The sequence below is a fragment of the Astyanax mexicanus genome, chromosome 15 (assembly GCF_023375975.1).
Source record: "Astyanax mexicanus isolate ESR-SI-001 chromosome 15, AstMex3_surface, whole genome shotgun sequence".
In the NCBI taxonomy this organism is placed as follows: Eukaryota; Metazoa; Chordata; class Actinopteri; order Characiformes; family Acestrorhamphidae; genus Astyanax; species Astyanax mexicanus.
In genome coordinates, this window is record NC_064422.1 from 42,067,643 (window position 1) to 42,093,715 (window position 26,073).

At 36.9% G+C, this 26,073-nt stretch overlaps 1 protein-coding gene across 4 annotated transcripts in view; it reads right to left on the reverse strand.

The window, feature by feature from the left end:
• ryr2a (ryanodine receptor 2a (cardiac)) overlaps positions 1-26,073 on the reverse strand; it is a 348,664-nt gene that overhangs the window by 216,130 nt on the left and 106,461 nt on the right. For all 4 annotated transcript variants that reach the window (XM_049464528.1, XM_049464527.1, XM_049464526.1 and 1 more), the window contains exons 2-8: positions 25,874-25,993; positions 21,486-21,590; positions 8,024-8,098; positions 6,716-6,794; positions 4,880-4,992; positions 1,098-1,197; positions 736-832 (exon numbers count right to left, since the gene is read on the reverse strand). In XM_049464528.1, coding sequence (XP_049320485.1) covers positions 736-832; positions 1,098-1,197; positions 4,880-4,992; positions 6,716-6,794; positions 8,024-8,098; positions 21,486-21,590; positions 25,874-25,993 — 689 coding nt within the window. The remainder of the gene's footprint in view (positions 1-735; positions 833-1,097; positions 1,198-4,879; positions 4,993-6,715; positions 6,795-8,023; positions 8,099-21,485; positions 21,591-25,873; positions 25,994-26,073) is intronic.

Consider the following 26,073-nt stretch of genomic DNA (forward strand, 5'->3'; position numbering starts at 1 on the left):
TCCCGACTTTCTCTCTTTTTTCCCGACACAAATTGATTTGCAGACATTGTGTGTTGTGCTGCTGAATCTGTGCCATTACAAACAATAGAGGATCAATGATATTTGTAGGACAGAGTCATAAATACCACAAAATATATGCTTCCATACATGCTGAGATATTTATAAAAGAAGAGGCAGCAGAAAAAGAGGTAAAAAAGGATGAATATGACAAGAAAAACAGAAAATAGAAGAATTCATCAGAACTATAATCTGGAACTTCTAGTGGCTAAGCGCTGCCACTATGATCAGGAGATTGCTGGTTCGAATCCCGTTCATGCAGCTTGCCATCAGCTTTCAGAGCCCCGAGCACAATCACAATCAGTCTTGCTCTCTCTGGGTGGGTACAGTAGATGGCGCTATTTCTTTCCCCTCATCACTCCTAGGGTGATGTGGATGAGCACAAGGCTACGGCGTCTGTGAGCTGATGTATCAGAACCGAGTCGCTGCGCTGCTTTCCTCCGAGCGTTAGCGCTGTGATGCTACTCGGCAATGCTACAGCATCAGCAGCAGTTCAAAAAGAGGCGGAGTCTGACTTCACATGTATCGGAGGAGGCTTGTGCTAGTCTTCACCCTCCTGGTTTTGGGGCATCACTAGTGATGGGTGGAGTCCTAAGGGGTGGGTTGGGTAACTGGTCCAAAAAATCAAAAAGTAACATTTGATTACACACATCAAGATTAAAGGCCACTCTTACTGACCTGCGCTGCTCTTCTCCATGCTCTCCTGAAGGAACAGTCAGACACTCGTCCATGTGACCGTGCAACAACCGCAAGACGTCTCCACCAATCAGGAAGCCTGGAGGGAAAAAGGCAGAGGGGGGGCGGGAACATTGTGGAGCAGTGTTTGATTTATTGATGGAGAAACAGATGAAACTCAGAGTAACATGTAACTAAATAATGTGATGAATGAAACTGTTTTCATCTCTGCTGTTGATCGGACAGTGGGGAGCATCTCTTCGGGTAATGTCTTAATATTTGGGAGAATATGACAGAAAACACGTGCCATCACTCTCACTCTCTCTCACTCTCTCTCACACACACACACACTCTCTCTCTCTCACCCTGAGCGACCTCACTCCCAGAGCAGATTGGCGCTACGCTCCACAGGGTTTGTTGAAAGGCTGCGTCCACATGCAAGCTGCCATTTCCATACGACAAGTGCTGGAAAGAAAAATGAGAAACATGAGAAACATGGCCCTATCTTACACCCTGTGCAAGGCACATTGTGATGCTTACTGCTATCTTACACCTCACCAACAGTCTATTTTCACACCTTCAACCACCTGCATCATTTAAATAGCAACAGTGCTTCTGAATAAATCTACACCGATGGGTGTGGTGGTTTGGAAATGAGGTGTGTTCAGATACATTTCTGGAGTATTGCTTGGCGTATCTTGGCAACGAAAAACACAGGAGCTCCAATGACTGAATACAACCTAGGCAGACGCCAACAGTCAGACGTTCATTGCTATCTTGGCAAAATAGCCGTTAAAATAGCAATCCACCAAAGTTTACAAAGCTCACCTGGCTCTTAAAGGGAATGATGAGTAAGTGATACGCCGATTGGTTTATTTCACATTACGCCCAAAATTAATTGCAGAATTAAGAGAATAAGTATATGCCTTTTGTGCATTTCAAACCGAGCAAGGTGTACTTTTCCCGTTGTTACGACAGCAAAGACACACAGACACACCTGTTAATCATGCTGCATAGTGCACAGTTGACGGCTCACCTATAGATTCCTAAAGTAGGGCTCTTAGTGATAATCAGACAGAGATTAGTGCTGGGCAGTATACCAGTTCATACGGGGATTTAGTACTGTGCATTTTTTACATACTACCACACCACTAGAGGCGCTGCGGAGCACCATGTAAAACAGCACAGCCAAAAAAGCACAGTAGCAGAGCTTGCTAGCTAACGCTAGCTAGTTAGTATAACAAGCTGCTTAGCTAAACAGCTGCTTAAATACTTGAATGCCTCAAATGACTTTAATGACTTTAATGACATTTTAGAAAAATATCTCTTTCAAATATTAAAATTTTGAGTATTTTAGTGTTTATGGAACTATTTAAAATATTTAGTTTTGTAAAGGAGATCGTGTATCTCTTTTTAAGGTCTTTTTTGTTTGTTTTTTGTTTTTACTAATAAAGACTGATATCTTCATATATTGTGTATATATTTTGTGGGACAAAGTAAACCCAATAGTAATCAAATTTAAAGTCTTAGTGTTTTATATTATATTTACTCCTATGTACTCATATGTACTTCTAACAGTACAGTAAGTCACAAAGCTATATTTGAGCCCAGTCGTGCAAAAAATATAAATACATGTAAATAATAATAATAATAAAATACAATGATACACTAGGGAGACCATATTTTCATTTGGGTAAACCAGGACACCTGGGAGCGGGGGAGCGGGGGGGCGGGTCGCTAAATGTTGTCAACACCTAATTTGCATAATACATGTTTTTGAAGCTGTAAAGGATTAAGGTTGTGGGAGTCAAAAAAGTGTGTAAAAAAACATCCTAAATATGTTAGAAATGTTACAAATGAACAACATCTGTTGCTTTTTAAATAGACCGTCACTTTTTTACAATAACTTCATTTTTACGTGAATTACATAAATGAGTTTTTTTTATCGTGTTCTTAAATGTTATTATAAGAGCAGCAGTTAGCCAAAAGTGTTAATTTATGTGGGGTTTTTTTTTTTAGGGTTTTTGTTTAGTTTTTTTGTTTTATTTTATTCGTTTTTTTTACGTTTTCTGTATTTTTAAAGCTATTATAGGCAAATTGTTCAATGGTTCAATAGATATTTAGCTTTTTATAAAGAGGCAGACACTGTGGAGGAGGTGAGTGACAGGCTGTGTGGTGAATGAGGTGAGAGACTGACTGGACTGTGTGAGTTAAATTCAATATTCACACTGAAGACTGAACTTATATTTACATCCTGATCTGTAAATACGGGGCGGGGTCAGTCAGCAGTGGCTGTGGGCACGGTGTTGGTGGAGCGGTGTGTAAGCTCTGACTGAGAGACTGCACTGTGAGTGTTGTGGGTGGGGCTTACGGCAGCAGCCGCTGCAGCGCGGCTGAAGAGAGCGTGTGTTCATCTCAGAGTCGCCAAAAGTCTCCAATAACACCGCAAAAATTCGCTAGATTTGTCGGTAGTCGCTAAAGGTCGGTAGTCAGTGCCCTAGGGCCTGTAAATTTAATGGTCCAATGAAGGTAATTTAAAAACCAGGAAAAAAACACTTTTTGAAAAAAAACACGGGAGGCCCGGGACAGGACGTGAAATACGGACATGTCCCGTGAAATATGGACGGTCGGTCACCTTATGATACACTGTGAAACCGGCAGAATCTTGCAAAATAACATGATATACATTTTTGGTCATAACGCCCAGCACTAATAGAGATACGAATAGGAAAGCATAAGAGTGAGCAAAACTAAGCTAGTTTTAGAGTAATCAGGGCGCTGTGTCATTATAGTAACTCTAAAACCAGCTCTTTTCAGCTAAATTATTTTTTCTCAGCGTTCGCCACCTCATCACCCGCCTCATTCCCCCCGCCCCGGAGAACCAAACAAACACCAGCACTCCTGACTCAGTTTCAGGGAAATAGTGGTTTGATACTTTTAGAATTTTACTAGAGGACAGGAAAGTTTGCATCCATTGGAAGCCACTTGGTTGCAACTAAAGAAGTCAATGTATTATAGAATTGAGTATTTTTAATTACAGCTCTGGAAAAAAATAAAAAGAGCACTTCAGTTTCTGAATCAGTTTCTCTGATTTTGCTATTTATAGGTTTATGTTTGAGTAAAATGAACATTGTTGTTTTATTCTATAAACTACAGACAACATTTCTCCCAAATTCCAAATATAAATATTGTCATTTAGAGCATTTATTTACAGAAAATGAGAAATGACTGAAATAACAAACAGAAAAAGATGCAGAGCTTTCAGACCTCAAATAATGCAAAGAAAACAAAAAGTTCATATTCATAAAGTTTTAAATCAGTTAAGTTCAAAAATCAATATTTGGTGGAATAACCCTGTTTTTTAATCACAGTTTTTTTCATGCATCTTGGCATCATCTTCTCCTCCACCAGTCTTACACACTGCTTTTGGATAACTTTATGCTGCTTTACTCCTGGTGCAGAAATTCATGCAGTTCAGTTTGGTGGTTTGATGGCTTGTGATCATCCATCTTCCTCTTGATTATATTCCAGAGATTTTTAATTTGGTAAAATCAAAGAAACTCATCATTTTTAAGTGGTGGCAAATAAATGCTCTAAATGACAATATTTTTATTTGTAATTTGGGAGAAATGTTGTCTGTAGTTTATAGAATAAAACAACAATGTTCATTTTACTCAAACATGAACCTATAAATAGCAAAATCAGAGAAACTGATTCAGAAACTGAAATGGTCTCTTATTTTTTTCTAAAGCTGTATATTGTAATGTTTAATATTGGGCCGTATTGTCCAGCCTTACACCCACTAAACACACAGTTGGTCTAAAAAAAAAAACAGCTCTGCATTGCTTTACCACAACTGTCTGGTGTGTTTGTACTCAAAAATGTGGGATGGATTTAAGTCAGTGTCAGTGATTTTAGCTTTTTTTAAGCAGGTACTGCTCGACTATTAAAAAGCAATCATTAAAAAGACTGTAAATATCTGTATGATTTTGAATCTCAATTGTTCCTATGTAATCTAGAATTTATTCACATAACTTTAGTGAATGGAAACACAACATATTCATTCTAATTGAGCATAACATTAGATTTAAATGTATTAATGAAAAACGGCTAATGAAATGAAATTCATTTCCCTCCGGAGACTCACCAGGTATCGCTCCGAGGACACACTGACGAGGATGAGGTCATCACCCACTCGCACCTTCTCACCTTCTGACCTCTGCTTGGAGGCGGGGTGTATAGTCCACCAGCAGGCTTCACCTATTAACACACAAACACACACGTTTAGTACGGTGCTAACGTTTTACCTCAGACTAACATACACATACAGGGTTACACAAAAAGCACTAAAGATTACCTAAAACACATGCAAGATTACACTCAGGACTGAAGATTATCTCAGACTAACACACCCACACACAGGGTTATACATACAGGACTAAATATTACCTCAATCTAACACACACACAAAGAGTTACAAACACTCAGGACCAAAGATTACCTCAGACTAACACACACACACAAAGAGTTACAAACACTCAGGACTAAAGATTACCTCAATCTAACACACACACAAAGAGTTACAAACACTCAGGACTAAAGATTACCTCAGAGTAACAGAGACATAGGGTTACACAAAAAGGACTAAATATTACCTCAGACAAACACACCCACAGACAAGTTTGAACACACACACAGGACTAAACATCACCTCAGACTAACACGTGTAGGATTACACTCAGGACTAAACATTACTCTAGACTAACACACCCATACACAGGGTTCCACACACACAGGACTAAATATTACCTCAGACTAACACACACACACACACAGGGTTACACACGCACATGAATAAAGCTTACCTCAGAGTAACACACACACATAGAGTTACATACACAGGACTAAAGATTACCTCAGACTAACAGAGACATAGGGTTACACAAAAATGACTAAATTTTACCTCAGACTAACACACCCACACACAGGGTTACACACATACAGGAACAAAGATTACCTCAGACTAACACACATGTGGGATTACACTCAGGACTAAACATTACTCTAGACTAACACACACACACATACAAGGTTACACACACAGGGTTACACACACACAGGACTAAACATCACCTCAGACTAACACACATGTGGGATTACACTCAGGACTAAACATTACTCTAGACTAACACACACACACATACAAGGTTACACAAACAGGAATAAATACTACCTCAGACTAACACACACACAGGGTTACACACACAAGACTAAAGTTTACCTCAGACTAACACACACACACATACAAGGTTACACAAACAGGAATAAATACTACCTCAGACTAACACACACACAGGGTCACACACACAGGAATAAAGATTACCTCAGACTAACACACATGTGGGATTACACTCAGGACTAAACATTACTCTAGACTAACACACCCACAAACAGGGTTATACACACAAGACTAAAGATGACCTCAGACTAACACACACAGGATTACACTTAGGACTAAAGATTATCTCAGACTAACACACACACACAGGATTACACTCAGGATTAAAGACAAACACACACAGAGTTACACGCAGAGAACTAAAGATTACCTCAGAATAACACACCCACACACACACAGGGTCACACACACAGGATAAAAGATTACCTCAGACTAACACAGACACACAGGGTTAAATATTACCTTAGACTAACACACCCACACACAGGGTTACACACACACATGACTAATGACTACCTCAGACAAACACACACATAGAGTTACACACAAGACTAAATACTACCTCAGACTAACACACACACAGGATTACATTTAGGAATAAAGATTACCTCAGACTAACACACCCACACACAGGGTTATGCATACAGGACTAAAGATTACCTCAGACGAACACACACACACACACACACACACACACAGGGGTCTATTCACTTTTTGGAGATACTGTATGTAACTGTGCTCTACCTGTTGTGTCTTCTTGAAGCCCCACATCAAACGCTAGTTTATCTGTTGAGGAGTGAGAGGTGGACAGACAGCAGAGATACTGCAGAAAACAGAAATAAAATTTTATAAAATTAATTTACAGCAGATCAGAATCATTCTGAGTAAAGATCTGAATATTGTGTGAGTGGTGGACTGTTCTCAGATCAGCAGTGACGGGAGCATGGTGGTGTGGGAGGTGCAGATATGAGAGCATCAGATCTCAGCAGTGTTCCTGAGGTTTCTACACACATCAGTGTCACTGCTGAGCTGAGAGTCAGTTCACCACCTAAAAATACCCAGACAGAGCAGAAAACATACAGCAGAGATTCCCACAGTCACTGAGCGATTCTGTTTCCTCCCTACATTCTTAAAAACACACTGGAAAAAAGTAAAAACTGTTCTTCTTAAGAATGGGGACACCCACAGTCCAAAAACATGGAGATCATTGATATATATATTTGATATGAATTTGATATTCTAAATTGGCCAGAAAATTGGATACCCTAAAAAGTGGATACCCTTAAAAATGGATACCCTAAAAAAAACATGATATACTAAAATTGGATACCCTAAAAATCTGATATCATAAAAACTGGATGCACTAAAAATCTGATACTTTAAAAATCTGATACCCTAAAAATCTAATACCACAATAACTGGATACCCTAGAAATTGGATACTCTAAAAATTGAATACCCTATAAAAACGATACCCTAAAAATCTGATACCTTGAAAATCGGATACTTTAAAAATCTGATACCCTAAAAATCTAATACCACAATAATTGGATACCCTAGAAATTGGATACTCTAAAAATTGAATACCCTATAAAAACGATACCCTAAAAATCTGATACTCTAAAAATCTGATACCCTAAAAATTGGATACCCAAGAAATTAAATACCCTAAAATCTGATACACTAAATATTGGATACCCTAAAATTGGATACCTTAAAAATCAGATATCCTAAAAATCTGTTACCCTAAAAAAATGAATACTCTAAAAACCTGATACCCTACAAATCAGATTTGAAAAGCTAAAGGCTTTGAGTGGTCCAACGGTCTAAGGCTCTGCCACTATGATCATGAGATCGCTGGATCAAATCCAGGTCATGCAGCTCCATCAGCTGCTGGAGCCCTGAGAGAGAACAGTTGGTCTTTAAGTAATTAGAACAGTAGGATCTAACAAAAGAGTACAACACAGTTTTATAGTGGGCGGGGCTTAAACAGGACTGAACCACTTCTGACACCAATCTTAACAAGTAAGCTAATAATTAATAATCAACTCACCATTCCGCTGTAGGAGTGCCTGAGTAAGACAGCGTGGCCGTAGAGAAGAGTGCGATGACCCCCGCCCTGTGCTGTCTACAACACACAATACACACACACACAAACACACAGGGTTACACACACATGACTAAAGATTACCTTAGACTAACACACACACACAGGGTTCAACATAGGACTAAAGATTACCTCAGACTAACACACACACACACAGGGTTACAAAGGGGTTTACTTTTTTTTACAACTCCAACACAGATCATGTGATTTCTGCAACCAATCACGAAGCAGAACAGATATTTACTTGAATAAACAGAACTTTATTTTATATATATACCCTTTACTGTTGTACTACTGAAACTTTAACTGTAACATTAAATTATATTAAACACAGGACTAAATATTACCTCAGACTAACACACACACACACACTCACAGGGTTACACACACAAGACTAAAGATTACCTCAGACTACACACACACACACACACAGGATTACACACACATTACTAAAGACTGCCTCAGACTAACACACACACACATACACACAAAGGGTTACACACACAAGACTAAAGATTACCTCCGACTAACACACACACACACACACAGGGTTACACACACACAAGACTAAAAATTACCACAGACTAACACACACACACACACACACACACACACACAGGGTTACACACACACAGGACTAAAGATTACCTCCGACTAACACACACACACACACAGGACTAAAGATTACCTCAGACTAACACACACACACACACACAGGACTAAAGATTACCTCAGACTAACACACACACACACACAGGGTTACACACAGGACTAAAGATTACTTCAGACTGAAACACACACACACACACACAATGTTACACACACAGGACTAAAGATTACCTCAGACTAACACACACACACACACACACACAGGGATACACACACAAGACCAAAGATTACCTCAGACTAACACACACAGAGGGTTAAAACTACTCAACTTTTTAAATAATTTAGTTCTTTGTGCGAAATTAAAAGCCACTAACACACACAATAGTAGTAAACTGAACCAATTTCTCCAAACAACACAGTACTGTTATGCATTGATCAGAATAATACTGACTTATTAATTATTTCTGAACACACACCGCCCAGTGTGTCAGAAATCCGATTGTGAAAACACAACAATAGCATTAGCAGCTCACTAGGGTCTCCCCCACCCCCCCGACTCCCTGTGGAGAACACAGCCCAACACAGTGCTGCAGTAATTAATCACACTAATCGCTTTCAATTTACACGTTAAGAACGAAAGAGCGAATCTACTAAAGCAGAACACCCAGATCCACATCCACATGCTGCCAAATACTCTTATCAACCACTTCACCCACAAGATACCTGACTTCTTTAGCTCCACCCACCTCACAGATTCACTATACAGGTGTGCAAATAGAGAGTTAAGCCTCTCCACTCTTTCTCCAGACTCTGATCCCTTGATTTACAAATGAAATGTAAAATGTACTGATGATCAGTGATGGTTTGGAGAGTCATGTCTGTCATCTGCTGGTGTTGATCCACTGTGTTTTATTATCAAGTCTAAAGTCAGTGCAGTTTTGTTTTCCCACAAAATCTTACAGCACTTCATGCTTCCCTCTGCTGCTGACAACTTTTATGGAGATGCAGATTTCATTTTCCAGCAGGACTTGGAACACTGCCCACACTGCCAACAGTACCAGTTTTTTTTTATTATTATTAGCTGTAAGCCATAGTCATAATCAACAATAAAAGAAATACACACTTAAAATAGATCATTCTTTTGAACTGAATTACTAAAATAAAACTTTTCAATTATTCTACTTTTTTAAGATGTACCTGTACATTAGAGAATGTTTAACTGAATGTATATATATGAATAAAAGTGGTCTCTAATTTTTTTTTCCAGAGCTGTATATATACGTGTATATATACGTATATATATATATATATATATATATATATATATATATATATATATATATATATATATATATATATATATATATATATACAGCTCTGGAAAAAAAATGCCACTTTTATATATATATATATATATTTATATATATATACGTACATATACATACATACGTATATATACAGCTCTGGAAAAAAATTTGAGACCACTTTTATATATATATATATATATATATATATATATTTATATATATATATACGTATATATACATACATACGTACATATACATACATACGTATATATACAGCTCTGGAAAAAAATTTGAGACCACTTCAGTTTCTGAATCAGTTTCTCTGATTTTGCTATTTATAGGTTTATGTTTGAGTAAATGTAAAGTAATTGTTGTTTTATTCTATAAACTACAGACAACATTTCTCCCAAAAAATATTGTCACTTAGAGCATTTATATGCAACAAAAACAAGTTCATATTCATAAAGTTTTAAGAGTTCAGAAATCAGTATTTGGTGGAATAACCCTGGTTTTTAATCACAGTTTTTTTTCATGCATCTTGGCATCATGTTCTCCTCCACCAGTCTTACACACTGCTTTTGGATAACTTTATGCTGCTTTACTCCTGGTGCAAAAACTCAAGCAGTTCAGTTTGGTGGTTTGATGGCTGGTGATCATCCATCTTCCTCTTGATTATATTCCAGAGCTTTTTAAATGCTCTCTTATTTGTTTCCAGAGCTGTATAAATCTACAGGGAATCTGCAGTAGACCATTAGATTAAAGAGTAACTAAACTGTATATTATTACTCTTGAACGCCTTCCTTGGCAGTAGGTTAGAGTCTATAGTATAGAAACAGCGTGCCTGACTCAGGGATGATGTCTTTTTAAGACACATTCCACTGAAAATAAAAATATCAGTCCATCCATCAATGCTGGCTGTGTAGACAGCCGCAGTCTGAGCTAACTTACTCCACAATTTATCATCAAGGGTTGGTTGGCTTCTTGTATCGTCACATCTTTCTGCTGAAGCTGCAGATGGACGCAGATGTGAAATAATATCTACAGTACTACTAGAACTTCAGACACATCTTTTTATTCAATGTTTTTATTATTTTTAATTTTCCTACATTATAAATGAACAGTGAAGTGATCCAGACAATGAAGGAACACATAAGGAATCATGTAGTAACTTAAAAGTGTTAAAAACAAACCAATATACTCTGTGAAGAAACATTTAGGTGCTCTTATCTGGGGAGCTGTTAACTTCCTTTTTTCTGGGGCGGCCCTGATTAGTGCCAGTTTCATCATCATAACGTTTTAGTCCAAATTTTTGACTGGTACTGTGGCTCAGTTTTTAAATAGGCTACAGAAAATATGTTTTATATTTTACATTCTTCATTCAAAGTAGATTGCTTAGATTAGACAGTTTTACACATCTTGGCTGGATTTTCTCAGTCAGCTTTATTAGGTAGAGTCACCTGGAATTCAGGCTTTCAGTTAACAGCTGTGCTGAACTCATCAAGAGTTAATTACTTGAATTTCTTGTCTCTTAATAAAGTGTTTGAGAGCATCAGTTAAAGTAAAGTAGTGAAGAGGTAGAGTTACAGGTATACAGTGAATAGTGAATATTTGAGTAATGTTCTAATCTAGATTATGAGAATAAAGAACTACTCAACAAAGTACAGAAAAAAATATAGGATTTTGGCTCTTTTTCATGAATATTCATACATGCAAACATATCGCCTCTGATTGGCCAACAGCACTGAGACACTAGCAAGACGGACAACATTTTTACACTAATAACAGTTTTTGCAATGTCATATTTTACTTTACAACATGTGTAATAATGCCCTGCTACGTGCAGTTTAGCTCTGAATTACTGGGTAAAGCATATAAACACTGATGTGTTATTCGCACAAATAACACAGTAATGAACTGCATGCTGTTTCTAGCGCTGTTAGTGTCCTATCTGACGAGACGGCGTCGCTGCCCGGCTTCAGCTCTGTCTGTGGCAGTCCCGAGCCAAGTTGGGCGGGGCCATGAATACTAATTCACGTGTTGACGTAGACACAGTGCTTTTCGTGATTGACTCGTTTTTCTGAATATTTTCTTTTATTAGCTGCTGCAGACAATGAGGAAGAGGAAGAGTTTTATCATGTGCAGCATGCACTCATCAGGACCACCGCAGAAAAGGAAGAGCAAGAGTTTCCTCTGTTGTACAGGATAAGTTTATCAGTTACCAGCCTCAGAAACCACAAGTTAACATATTCCCAGATAGAGACACTTTTTTTGGTTTGTTTTTAACACTTTTAAGTTACTACATGATTCCTTATATGTTCTTTCATAGTCTGAATCACTTCACTATTAATTTTATAATGTAGATAAAAACCATTTAATGTTCTTTACCAAGTACTGATTTAGTGTCTGATTGGAGAATATAAAAAAAATATATATATATATAATTAATATTTCACACATGCGGGCAGCAGTTCCAGGCTTCTTGCTGTGTTTCTGAACTGTCATAAAAATGTGATATTAAACATCACAGCATGCTTCTGATTGGACGAATCAAAAATCAGAAATCAGAAATCTGATGTTAGTAAAGCTGGATGGCTGAGGGATGTTAGTGACACAAATCATGAAAGAAAAAAAAAGACATTTTCATAGCAATAACTATGAAGAAGCAATGATCACACACAATCAAACACACACACAAACACACACACACACACACACATATGAAATCTTACCTTCATCATGAATTTCTGCGTGGCATGGAATAATAAAACAAAATAAAACAAAACAAAAAACAAAAGAATAGAGTCGATTAGATGGTGTTGGAATAAAAAAATGGATTTCATTTTGCATTTCAATCATGAGAAATCCATAAATAATGGCAAACTACTCTCCTGCTATAATGCTAACTCTCCAGCTCTCTCTGACACACAGCCAGTGAGTACTGATTATGAAGATATTAGCTATTGATTAGAATATACCTGTGTCATTTTCTGACTGGGAGATTATAGAGAAGATTATAGCATGAGTGTTCAGCCTGTTATAACTGGTATATATCCATCATACAGTGTTCGGAAGTCAGAGGTCTTTTTTTCAGTCAAAATGATCATCAAATAAAAGTTGTTTATTTTTCAGCTTCAGTAAAAAGCAGAAAATTAAATAACACAAAAGCTTCAGAAGCTCAAGGATTTTTTCTTTAATTTCTGTTTTTAAATAAGGGTTAATCTACAGTTACAGTAGATACAGAATCACCAACACCAACAGATTTTTCTAACACTTTATGAAAACTGGCATAGACCCATATAGATACAGGGGCATCTCAAAAAATTAGAATATCATTGAAAAGTTAGTTTATTTCATTAATTAAATTCAAAATGTGAAACTCATATTATATAGATGTATTAAACACAGAGTGATCTATTTTAAGTGTTTATTTATTTTATTGCTGATGATGATGATGATGATTATTATTATTATTATTATTATTATTATTATTATTATTATTATTATTACTTGATGATTATGGCTTACAGCCAATGAAAACACAGAAATCAGTGTCTCAAAAAACATTAGAGCCAATCGGTACTTTTGGTAGTGTGAGCAGTTTGCCAAGTCCTGCTGGAAAATGAAATCCACATCTCCAAGTGCTGTAAGATTTTGTGGGAAAAAAAACTGCACTGACTTTAGACTTGATAATAAAACACAGTGGATCAACACCAGCAGATGACATGTTGCTCATTTCATACCAGACTCGGATTTCATTTTTCAGCAGGACTTGGCACACTGCCCACACTGCCAAAAGTACCAGTTGGTTTTATATAATATTCCATTTTTTTAAGATACTGATTTTTGGGTTTTCATAGGCTGTAATCCATAATCATCAATAATAAAATAAATAAACACTTAAAATAGATCACTCTGTGTGTCACTGTGTGTAAAATATATAAGTTTCACATTTTTACTGAATTACTGAAATAAAGTTTTAAATAACGTTTTAAAAATAATTTTGTGAATTTGCCTTTAATTTTAAATTGCATATCCTGAGATGTAACTATTACACGTGCAACAATTGTGATGGTAATGATGGTCATTTTTTGCCTTTGTTCTCTACTTATGTAAGTAGATTATTTATCTAATGTGCTCAAAAATCATAAACAAATCATAAACAAACAAAACAATATATATATATATATATATATACAACTTGGATTTGATGCCAGTTTGTCTGGAAAATGAATAAACAAATAGTGTTATCTGACTTTTACACGACAATCCCCTGATCTAAACCTGATGAACTGAAATGGTGATTTGGGGTGATTTAATTGGGATGAGCTGGAGCTTCTTTCACAGCGTGAAGGAAAAGCAGCAACTGTTGTTCAGCACCTCCAGAAACTCCTTCCTTCAAGACGCTGAGAAAACGATTCCAGGTGACTTTCGTTCATGAAGATACTGACATTAAAATACCAAGAGTGTGCAGATCTGTCCTCAAAGATTAATGTGATTCTTATTTAGAAGAATCTAAAGTATAATTCTAACATATTCAGGTTTGTTTAATAAGAATAATTCAGCATGTGTTCCTGTAGAGATTTAATATATTCTTCAATAATACATTTACAATGTAAAAATTCATTAAAAGAAAGAAATAACACACTGAATTAGATTTTGTCTGGTACTGTATGTCTATATGTACAGTAGACTGGAAAAGATCACAGGTAAAGATCTTAAGTGATGAAAATGATGATCAGAGGGTTATGCAGATGAGGTCATCAACACAGCAAGGGTTAACAATGAGCCAAAACAACAACACAACAATGAATCAGAACAAAGGAGCAAGAATAACAACACTCAGCACCAATTTTATACTACTAAATAAATTACATAGCATTTTTTTGCAGTAGTGTATTCTTGAAATATACATTTTTTTTTATTTAGTGATTTGTCACATCGCCAAGAATATCGTTATTTCAAAAATACCATCAAATATTGTGATATAATTTTAGGGCCATATCACCCACCCCTACTCTGGACTACTTTTCCTTTTTTATATTACTTTGACTTTATTCCAGGAAAAGTCACGAGAGTAAAGTTGCAATATTATGAAAATAAAGTCGAAATAGTACGAGAATAAAGTCATAATATAACGAATCTGGTGGGCTGTATTTTTTGTAACCAGTCATGTCGCAGCAATGCTCACGGTACGTAACGTTATTTGTGTATTTAGCTTATTTAATTAAAGGTTTCTGTGTAACATCTTCCTGTGTAATTATATATTATGTTATTTAACGTATACAACAGTGGCTCTTAATCAGGTGCAGCCTGTATATGTACAATTTTTTATTTCTTTTTAAAATTAGTGGGTGCGGCTTGTCTTCAGATGCGCTCAATAGCCCGGAAATGTGCTTTAATGTCAATTTTTTGTCATATATTTTCAGCTGCCAAACATTCAGTGCATCCTTGGTGTTTAGTAATTGTTCATTAGCTGTTCTGAGGAAATAACCATGTTTTAATGTATTTTATATAATTAATTTATAAGTATAAGTATTTTTTATAATTAATTACAGATTACCATTGGTGCAGAAAGATGGGTAAAATGGGTTAAGATGGGTAATCATGGTGGGGTGACACTGGGGATGGTGTTGTTAGTAAAATACAGACATACCCATTTTTCCACATCTACTTTCTGTGGAAAAACAGAAAAAAGCAAAGCAAATGTCAGAGTTCTGGATCTGAATAACTGCAGGAGAGAGGGAGTGAACTCTGCTAATGAGATGCATTAGAGCAGGGGTCGGCAATAGGCATGAAACATCTGGCCTGTGAGGTTGTTTGAAATATAATGAACAATAATGGAAAAAATATATATATATATTTAATATAAAATATTTGTCCGGTGAGCTTTTGTTTACATACCTCCCCCGTCTGTCTCTGTTGCGCTCGGCATGACTTTAGTTTTCGCCCTTCCTCGATCTCGTTTTTCCACCCATTTTTGGGCTCCCGATCTTCCTTATACGCGCATTTTTTTCTGGCCCTGTCCCAATTCACTAGCAGGGGCAGCGGTAGTGTATTGGAGTGTGACCCTGACAACACGGGTTCGATCCCATGTGAGGAGCGGTGTTTTTGTTTATTTATTTATTTATTCCTTTCTTCTTGGGTTTATCTGCTTTGAGATCAACTGTTCTGCAGTTGGGTTCAACAACCCTCTGGGCTGGAGAGCTACTAGTCTGTAATGTTAGCACTCCATCCCATTACACTTCATTTTACAAACCAGATTTTTTTTTTTTTTGTGGCCACCACGTAATGGCTTGGAAAATATCTGGCCCACGGCTAAACTTAATTGCCGACCCCTGGATTAGAGTCTGATCAGAAACACAGGGCTGAGGTCAACTCCAGTTATTCCATTATCATTATACACTACACAAATCTGTGTTTTTGAACATTTTTTTCCAAAAAAATAATAATAATACTGTCAGTCACAGAATATTATAAAGGTATATAAAAGTTTATTCAGGCTATTTTCAGATAGGAGCCAATGTACATGAAGTTCATATAAAGATAAAGTACCAATCAAACTTACAGTCCTCCCTAAAAGTATTAAAACAGTCAGACCAATCCCTTTATTTCTGCTGTAGACTGAAAACATTAGAGTTTGACTTTAAAAGATGAATATTAGGTGGTATCTTCTGAACTTTATATCAGATCTAGATGGAAATAAAAGCTGAAATGCTGATCTATTGTCTCATATTAATCTTTTAATTAAGTCAAACCCAAATGTTTGGCATTCATACCAAAGGAAATGCTCCAAAATTAATTTGATTGAAAGCTAATAAGTTTGAATATTTTACTTTAAATTATGACTTTTTTATCATTATTAATTATTAAACTTTTTAGATTGCTAAGTATACTAAACTTCCGGATGGGATTAGTTCCTCAGGGGGTCCTGAGCTAAATTTCTCTTTTATGGAGGTCCTCTGTGATTTTATTCCTGTCTGGAACGACCATGTACGTGTTTTTCTCAGACGTCCTCTGAGAAAATTACAGGCTGAATTATCTACTGTTTTTCTCTGAACTCTGTGGTCCTCCGGTAATTTTAGTCCTGTCCAGACCCACATCTCTGAGTATAATCGCCTCACGTTGTAGTTACACTTTGGGCGCGTTTCCATGGAGATCCACGTAAAAACACAACAGCGATTGGAAATGGAGGAGCTACTGAACGCAAGGTCATGTGACCGAGAAAGAAAAAAAAAAACTCACTGGTCCTCCTGTTTTTTCAGTTGCAGTCCAGATGCACGAGCTTTATCACTGAGTAGAAGTGTGAAATATTTTACACAGAAGCCCCCCCCCCGAGAAACTAATCCCATCTGGATAGGGCTATCAATAAAACTACACACCTATAATTGTGATTATACCCCCTGCGCTCTGAACTGTTGAGGTGTATACTCCAAATGACCTCTTAAGGGGGCACCAAACCATAACTGTCAGTGTTTTTAATGTTATGGTCGATCGATGTGTTATATGGTAAAATGGCTGCATCTCTATAAATGTAGCTTTAATGATTTTGACCCCAACCCTGCAGAAATCAGACGTATCAATGCCTTTTTAATGTCCAGCAACACAAACAGTGAGATCATTTACAGCATGAATAAGTAAGTTAGTAAGTAAGTAAGTAAATAAATAAATAAATAAATAAATAAATAAATAGCAAGCAAAACAGAAACCTCCTTTGATTGACTTTGATGAAATTATGATGAGATTTTCATCAAAGCAACAAAGAATCTTGTTTATTCCACTGGTTATTTGTGTTACGTGCAAAGAATGAGAAGTAGTTAGTAGCCAGAAACACACATCGAGCCCTATTGTGATGCTCATTGCTATCTAACACCCTGCCAACAGTCTATTTTCACAATTTCCGTCTGCATTGTTTCAATAGCAACAGTGCTTCTGAATATACAGTATCTACACTGATGGGAGTGATGGTCTGGAAGTGAGGTGTGTTCAGGTAAATTTCTGGTGTATTGTTATATATCTTGGCAACGGAAAACACAGGTGCACCACTGACTGAATACAACCTAGACAGACGTCAACAGTCAGATGTTCATTGCTATCTCAGCAACACAGGTGCATCCCCAACACTCGTACAATCACGCTTGTTGCACACAAATAAAAAAAAACATACAGCATCACAAACCCAACTTTTACATCAACTCAGCTCAGTTTCCTCTGCTGAGAAGTGTTGGACACATGTCCAGGTAGCTGCGCAGTTTTTATCTTTAATAGCTAGAGTTCTGTGTTATAATAAGTCCCATTTGTGTACATCCTCTTTCATGTGCATTTATTTTTAGATTAACATAACAAACAAGAAGATAAAGGAAAGAAACAAACACTTAAAAACTTAATACGCCCAAAAATAGTGAACAAAATACTGACAATAAATAAAAAAATATGGGTTAAAAGGTTTAAACTTATTGTACTTTTTCAGTATAAATATCTAATTTTCACAAAACAAATTGCAAAAAAAAAAAAAAAAAAAAAAAAAAAAAATATATATATATATATATATATATATATATATATATATATATATATATATATATATATATATATATATATATATATAAATTAATCACATGCTCTTCTTATTGCTAACTTAAACTCACTGGACCCCCCAGGATTTGCTATTGAAAGTTCAATAGGATTTAAACACAGAAATTGTGTATAAAATTGTGTATAAATGGTGCTCGACCTATAGGTCCTAAACGTATCAGAGGATATATATTCAAGTGTGACTTAATGGGGCACTAAACTACCTTATTTTAGCTAACTCCACCCTCAGTGCAAATTTGAAAAAGGCTAAACAATGGTAAGAGTAGTTTGGGAGGGGCACTGAGTGATGTATGGGTTTAGAGGCGGGGCAGAAGGCAGAGCTGGTTGGCTGAACTGCAGCAGCAGCAGTGTGCCTCTGATAGTTAATTGGATGTCGTCAGCAGGGTGGCAGGGGTATTATTTATTGACTAATCCGCAAATTATGAGTGTCTATGCGTACCAAAGTACACAGACACATCATCCTCACCTATAATAGCACAGTTGAATCTGAGAGGGCGCTGCAGAGGCAGAAATCACCAATATAAAAGCGTTTTTAAAGGTTAGGAAATATATATTTTTATTTTAATTAAGCAGCTTATAATAAAAAATAATCTAATATGGTTTAGGATTTAGTGACTCTTTAAGAAGTGATAATACACACAGCTCTGGAAAAAGTTAAGAGACCACTTCAGTTTCTTTATCAGTCTCTCTGATTTAGCTATTTATAGGTTTATGTTTGAGTAAAAAGATTTCTTTTTTTTTATAAACTACAGACAACATTTCTCCCAAATTCCAAATAAAAATATTGTCATTTAGAGCATTTATTTGCAAAAAATTAGAAATGACTGAAATAACAAAAAAGATGCAGAGTTTTCAGACCTCAAATAATGCAAAGAAAACAAGTTCATATTCATAAAGTTTTAGGAGTTCAGAAATCAATATTTGGTGGAACAACTCTGGTTTTTAATCACAGTGTTCATGCATCTTGTCATCATGTTCTCCTCCACCAGTCTTATACACTGCTTTTGGATAACTTTATGCTTTAAAATTCAAGCAGTTCAGTTTGGTTTGATGGCTTGTGATCATCCATCTTCCTCTTGATTATATTCCAGAGGTTTTCAATTTGGTAAAATCTAAGAAACTCTTAATTTTTAACATTTTTAAGTGCTCTCTTCTTTTTTTCCAGATCTGTATATTCCATTTCAAAACAGAAATAAATATAGAAACAGAACATAATGTATAAATAACCATAAACAGAGCTTTTTGGCCTGGTTCTGAGTGTAGCTGGATGACACTTCCTTTTCACACACCTCCCTCCATTCATATTTCTGTTATTTTGGTCTCTGAAGCTCGGCAATCACGACTAATGAAGGAAAATGTTTGTTTATTTGGGCTAATCGCTCACGCTGCCTGGCACTGAGATCTAATCAGCCCACCATCGTTTCATAAACGGCTCCAATTCACCTTTCAGACTGAGAATATTCACTCCATCAGCTCACACTCCTAATATATAATAAATATATAACTCCACAGGAGATTCACACACACATATCATCAATTTATTCAGCGTTATCTGGGAAAACGCAGATTTTTGTGTATATCTTTCTTTTCATCAGAGCAGAGAGATGAAGTTGTGCTAAAGCTGATATAGCTTTGCTTCCGTTAGCTGTGCTCCTGTTAGCTGTGCTCCTATTAGTTAAGCTTGTGTTAGCTAAGCTCCTGTTAGCTGTGTTCCCATTAACTGTGCTCCTGTTAGCTCTTGTTAATTGTGTTTCTATTAGCTGTGCTCCTGTTAGCTAAGCTCCTGTTAGCTGAGCTCCTGTTAGCTGAGCTCCTGTTAGTTGAGCTCCTGCTAACTGTGCTCATGTTAGCTGTGCTCTTTTTAACTGTGATCTTGTTAGCTGAGTTCCTGTTAGCTGATTTCCTGTTAGCTGAGTTCCTGTTGTCTGTGCTCCTGTTAGCTGTGCTTCTGTTAGCTGAGCTCCTGTTAGCTGTGCTCCCGTTAGCTGTGCTCCTGTTAGCTGTGTTCTTGTTAATTGTGTTTCTGTTAGCTGTACTCCTGTTAGCTGTACTCCTGTTAGCTGTACTCCTGTTAGCTGTGCTCATGTTAGCTGTGCTCATGTTAGCTGTGCTCCTGTTAACTATGCTTTTTTTTTAACTGTGATCCTGTTAGCTGTGCTCCTGTTAACTAAGCTCCAGTTAGCTGAGCTCCTGTTAGCTGAGCTCCTGTTAGCTGTGCTCTTTTTAACTGTGATCTTGTTAGCTGAGATCCTGTTAGCTGAGCTCCTGTTAGCTGAGCTCCTGTTAACTGTGCTCTTTTTAACTGTGATCCTGTTAGCTGAGCTCCTGTTAGCTGAGCTCCTGTTAGCTGAGCTCCTGTTAGCTGAGCTCCTGTTAGCTGTGCTCTTTTTAACTGTGATCTTGTTAGCTGAGATCATGTTAGCTGAGCTCCTGTTAGCTGAGCTCCTGTTAGCTGAGCTCCTGTTAACTGTGCTCTTTTTAACTGTGCTCCTGTTAGCTGAGCTCCTGTTAGCTGAGCTCCTGTTAGCTGTGCTCCTGTTAGCTGTGCTCCTGTTAGCTGAGCTCCCATTATCTGTGCTCCTGTTAGCGGTGCTCCTGTTAGCTGAGCTCCTGTTAGCTGAGCTCCTGTTAGCTGTGCTCATGTTAGCTGTGCTCCTGTAAGCTGAGCTCCTGTTAGCTGTGTTCCTGTTAGCTGAGCTCCTGTTAGCTGATCTCCTGTTAGCTGTGTTCCTGTTAGCTGTGCTACTGTTAGCTGTGCTCCTTTTAGCTGATCTCCTGTTAGCTGTGCTCCTGTTAGCTGTGCTCCTTTTATCTGAGCTCCCGTTAACTGTGTTCATGTTAGTTGTGCTCCTGTTAGCTGTGCTCCAATCTAGTCCAGCAGAAATTGAACTGTAACTCACCCCCTCTGCCTTTTCCTCTGTGTTGGCCAGCATCTCCTGCAGGGCACGGACCGACAGCGACTGCTCCAGCACAAACGTGCATATGGACAGATCCGGCGGAACATTCTGGAAACACAATAACAGGTTTTAAGTTACCAAGTCTTAAGTTAGAATCATCTTGACGTTCTTTAAAACTTTAAAAAACAGGGGTTGGCCATTTAAAAAATCTGTTTTGTAAAATTAAGTGTAATGATGGGATGGAGTGCTACAGACTAGTAGCTCTCCAGCCCAGAGGGTTGTTGAACCCAATTGCAAAACAGTTGACCTCAAAGTAAAACCCAAGAAGAAAAAAATAAATAAATAAACACATCGTTCCTCACGCGGGATCAAATTTGTGTCGTCAGGGTCACGCTCCAATACACTACCTCTGCCCCAGCTAGTGAATTGTGACACAGCCGGGAAAAAATAAACACCCTTATAAGGAGATAGGGAGCCCAAGACTGGGCAGAAAAAGGAGAACGGACAGAAACTAAAGTCAGAGAGCAGAGAGAGACAGGGGAGGAATGTAAACAAAAGCTCACCAGAGAAGCATTTTTTTATTTATTCATTTTTTATTAACGGTAATTATAGTTTAAACAACCTCGCAGGGCAGTTGTTTTATGCCTATTGCCGACCCCTGTTTTAAACTATGAACCAACACCATCTTCAAAGCATTACTTGGGGTGCATCACAATTGTCTCCTACACACTGGCACTAGTATACACTAGTGCAAATTAATGAATTAGTTAACTTCAGTGAATTAATTAATGAATTAAATAATTAAGAATTAATCTAATACAGCCAATTCGATTTCAATCCGATGCTTTGGGTATTTTGAAAATTAACACAATAATAAGGCTGTGAATCTGTGAAGCTTGATTTGAAGCAGCTCAATTTAGGGCATATTACTGCGTCTTTGCTATCGTAACGACAGGAAAAGTACACCTTGCACGACTCAAAATGCATAAATGGCATGTACTAGTTCACTTAACTAATCATGGGTGTGTTTTGGGAGTAATGTAAATGTGTCACTTGCTATTCCCTTTAAGAGCCAGGTGAGCTCTGACTTTGGCAGATTGCTATTTTAACAGCGCAGCTACCTGGACGAGCATATGCGGGGCACACACCTGTGTTGACAGTTCACTGCCAAGATAGCAATGAACGTCTGACTGATGACGTGTGTCTAGGCTGTATTCAGTCAGTCAGTGGTGCACCTGTTTTTAACACTGTCATGATAGCAATACGCCAGAAATTTACCTGAACACACCTCATTTCCAGATCACCACGCCCATCAGCGTAGATATATTCAGAATCACTGTTGCTATCTAAACTATGCATGTGGAAGGCGTGAAACTAGACTTGGTGTAGACTTGGTGCAAGATAGCAATGAGCATCATGACGTGCTTTGTGCAGGTTGAAAAGTGATGTTTTATAGTGTAGAACTAAAAAAATCTGTGTTTTTACACCAGAGATCTCCCACTGAAGCTCAATCCTTCATCCTAAATACACAAATCAATAAAATAAACCTAGAGCAGAGACAGGAAATGAAATTACAGTATGTTCTATCTCTCTCTTATAAAGTAAGAATAGAGAACTTTTGTATTATATGAGATTTTATGGCAGTAGTTCTGGGCTCATTATATGAACATTAGAAACGCATTACGTGTATTGTTCTGTTTTCCAGTGATAAATGACAAAAAAAGCAAGTGTAAATTCCTTTTTTTCAGTGTGTCAGTGTACAGCACGCAGAGAAATGTCCCGCTCTGCGTGCCGTAGCTCAGAATGGGTTTATAATCACAGTGTATACCCTGCCGCCGGACGAGAGGGAGGCAGTAATGCTGATTGATCGTCTCTCTCCGGACTGATCGATGATGATCGGTCTCTCTGATTGAGCTTTTAACTCAGGCTGAGCAGAGCTAATCATACAGCCTGTGTTCAGCTCAGAGTGACGCCAAGCATTCAACTGTTCTGAAAAAGCTGCGTTTCATCAGGAGTGATGGCTAGAGGGTCCTTAGTATACATACAGGGGTTGGACAATGAAACTGAAACACCTGTCATTTTAGTGTGGGAGGTTTCATGGCTAAATTGGAGCAGCCTGGTGTTCAATCTTCATTAATTGCACATTGCACCAGTAAGAGCAGAGTGTGAAGGTTCAATTAGCAGGGTAAGAGCACAGTTCTGCTCTAAATATTGCAATGCACACAACATTATGGGGGACATACCAGAGTTCAAAAGAGGACAAATTGTTGGTGCAAATCTTGCTGGAGCATCCGTGACCAAGTCTTTGTGATGTATCAAGAGCCACGGTATCCAGGGTAATGTCAGCATACCACCAAGAAGAACCAACCACCTCCAACAGGATTAACTGTGGACGCTGTAAGAGGAAGCTGTCTGAAAGGGATGTTCGGGTGCTAACCCGGATTGTATCCAAAAAACATAAAACCACGGCTGATCAAATCACGGCAGAATTCAATGTGCACAAGAACTCTCCTGTTTCCACCAGAACTGTCCGTCACCACAATCAATTATTGTGCTCTAAAACCAGGTGTTTCAGTTTCATTCTCCAACCCCTGTATATAACGTATACATATAAAAAAGGGTAACACTTTCTATGAATGTCATCTGTATTGGACTCTATAATCACATTCATAACATATTATAATGCATTCATAAGGCATTATAAACATGGCTATAAATATATAAAAAATGCATAACCCATAAGTCATGTTTATTAAGCATTATGACTTAATCATAATATATAATAAGCTGTTTTATAATATATATATTTTAAAATAGTATATATATATATATATCTATCATTAATAATCTAGTGCCACAAGTCTTACACTTTACTTAGAGCGCACAAAGACCTGTTATAATACATTATAACTGACTATAACTAATATTATATTTAAGACATGAATAATTTATGTGGTTAAACATATATTTATAGAATTATTAAGGGTGTGTTTATAAGATGAAAGATTTTTGTAGCCATAATGCATAATTCTGCATGCTGGGACTGAGTTTCTTGGTATTGACATAAAACATGTTATAAACACAGCTGATCACAGTTCATGATGCATAATAAACACGGCTATGATGGATTATACATTTTTATAAATATGTATAGCCATGTTTATAATGTCTTATGAATGCATTATAATGTGCTATGAGTATGTTTATAGAGTCTTATAGAGATGACATTCATAGAAAGTGTTACCAAAAAAAAGCAATGGAATGTTTATTTTTTTTAAGAAACAGGGGTCCTCTGGAGGATGTTATTGATGTCTCTAACAGTCTTTTTTTTACAGCAATCACATTTTATGGTCATCACCTGCTGTGGTTTTCCTTGGATCTACCTGTTCTGTATCTGTTACCCAGTACACCAGTGACGACTTTCTTCTTCATGACATTCCAAACAGTTGTGCTGTAATGGTTCTGATTGATTTTCCATCTTCTCTCAGCTTCACAGTTGCTTGTTTTTCATCCATAGACTCACACAGCTCTCTGCTTTTCATGGTGATTACTCATTTAACCCTACCAACCCCATAGACCCAAACTGCGTCAAAAATCGTGCATTCCTTTTTATTATTATTATTTTTTTTTTTTTTTTTTTTTTTTTTTTTTTCTTTCTTTCTTCCACAAGAAGGGGAATATTGACCCCTTGGAAAATATAATTTGTGAATCATGTTGATTGCATTGGAAGAAATGTTTTGTGTGATGTTATATTGTGTGGTGGTGTGTAAGTTTGTGTATTAAAAACTCCAATAAACAGAGAAAAACTAATCATGTATTGTTTTTACAGCTTAATTATTCAGGAATATCAAGAAAAATAAATTTCCCTGGCGCTGCTCATGTATTCTGTCACATTAATAAGCCATGTGATGAACTATCATCAAAATTATTATACTTTCAGTTAATATACACTCTAATATAACTATTACTGCAAAGAAAACTCCTGTGTCAATTAAATTTGAAGTCTTTACATTCAAAAACATGTAATATATATATTTTTTTATTAAAACATGATCAGTTCCATTGACATTTACAAATTCTGGAAGCATTTACATCTCAAATTATGACATTTTTAAGCAGCTCAATGTCTTCTTGTATTTAAAAAAATGATACCATGTGGCTGTCTCCTAACATAACTGAATTATAACAAGATAAGTGAAAGTGCAGACATTCAGAGCTTTATTATTTATTGTTTGAATAATTAATATATCATGACTCACACCTGGTCAACAAAACACACCTGAGAGTCACATGTTCCAATACTTTTGCTCATAAGAAAAATGGGTGGGTTTAGACCGAAAATGCTAAACACAAGGTAAAATTAGATTAAAAATATTAAATGTTATCATTACCTTAGAGTTAGAGGTGGACTCCAGGAAGCAGAGCCTGTTCCCAAAGCCCTCAGCAGCCAAACACAGCTTCTGCTGCTCCTTATGAAGCGTGGCTGAACACTGCAGCACCACCTCATCATCCTAAACACACACACAGATAAAAAAAAAAAAAAAACAGTGTGAGTAAAAATTATATTTAAACACAATTATATTTAACATTA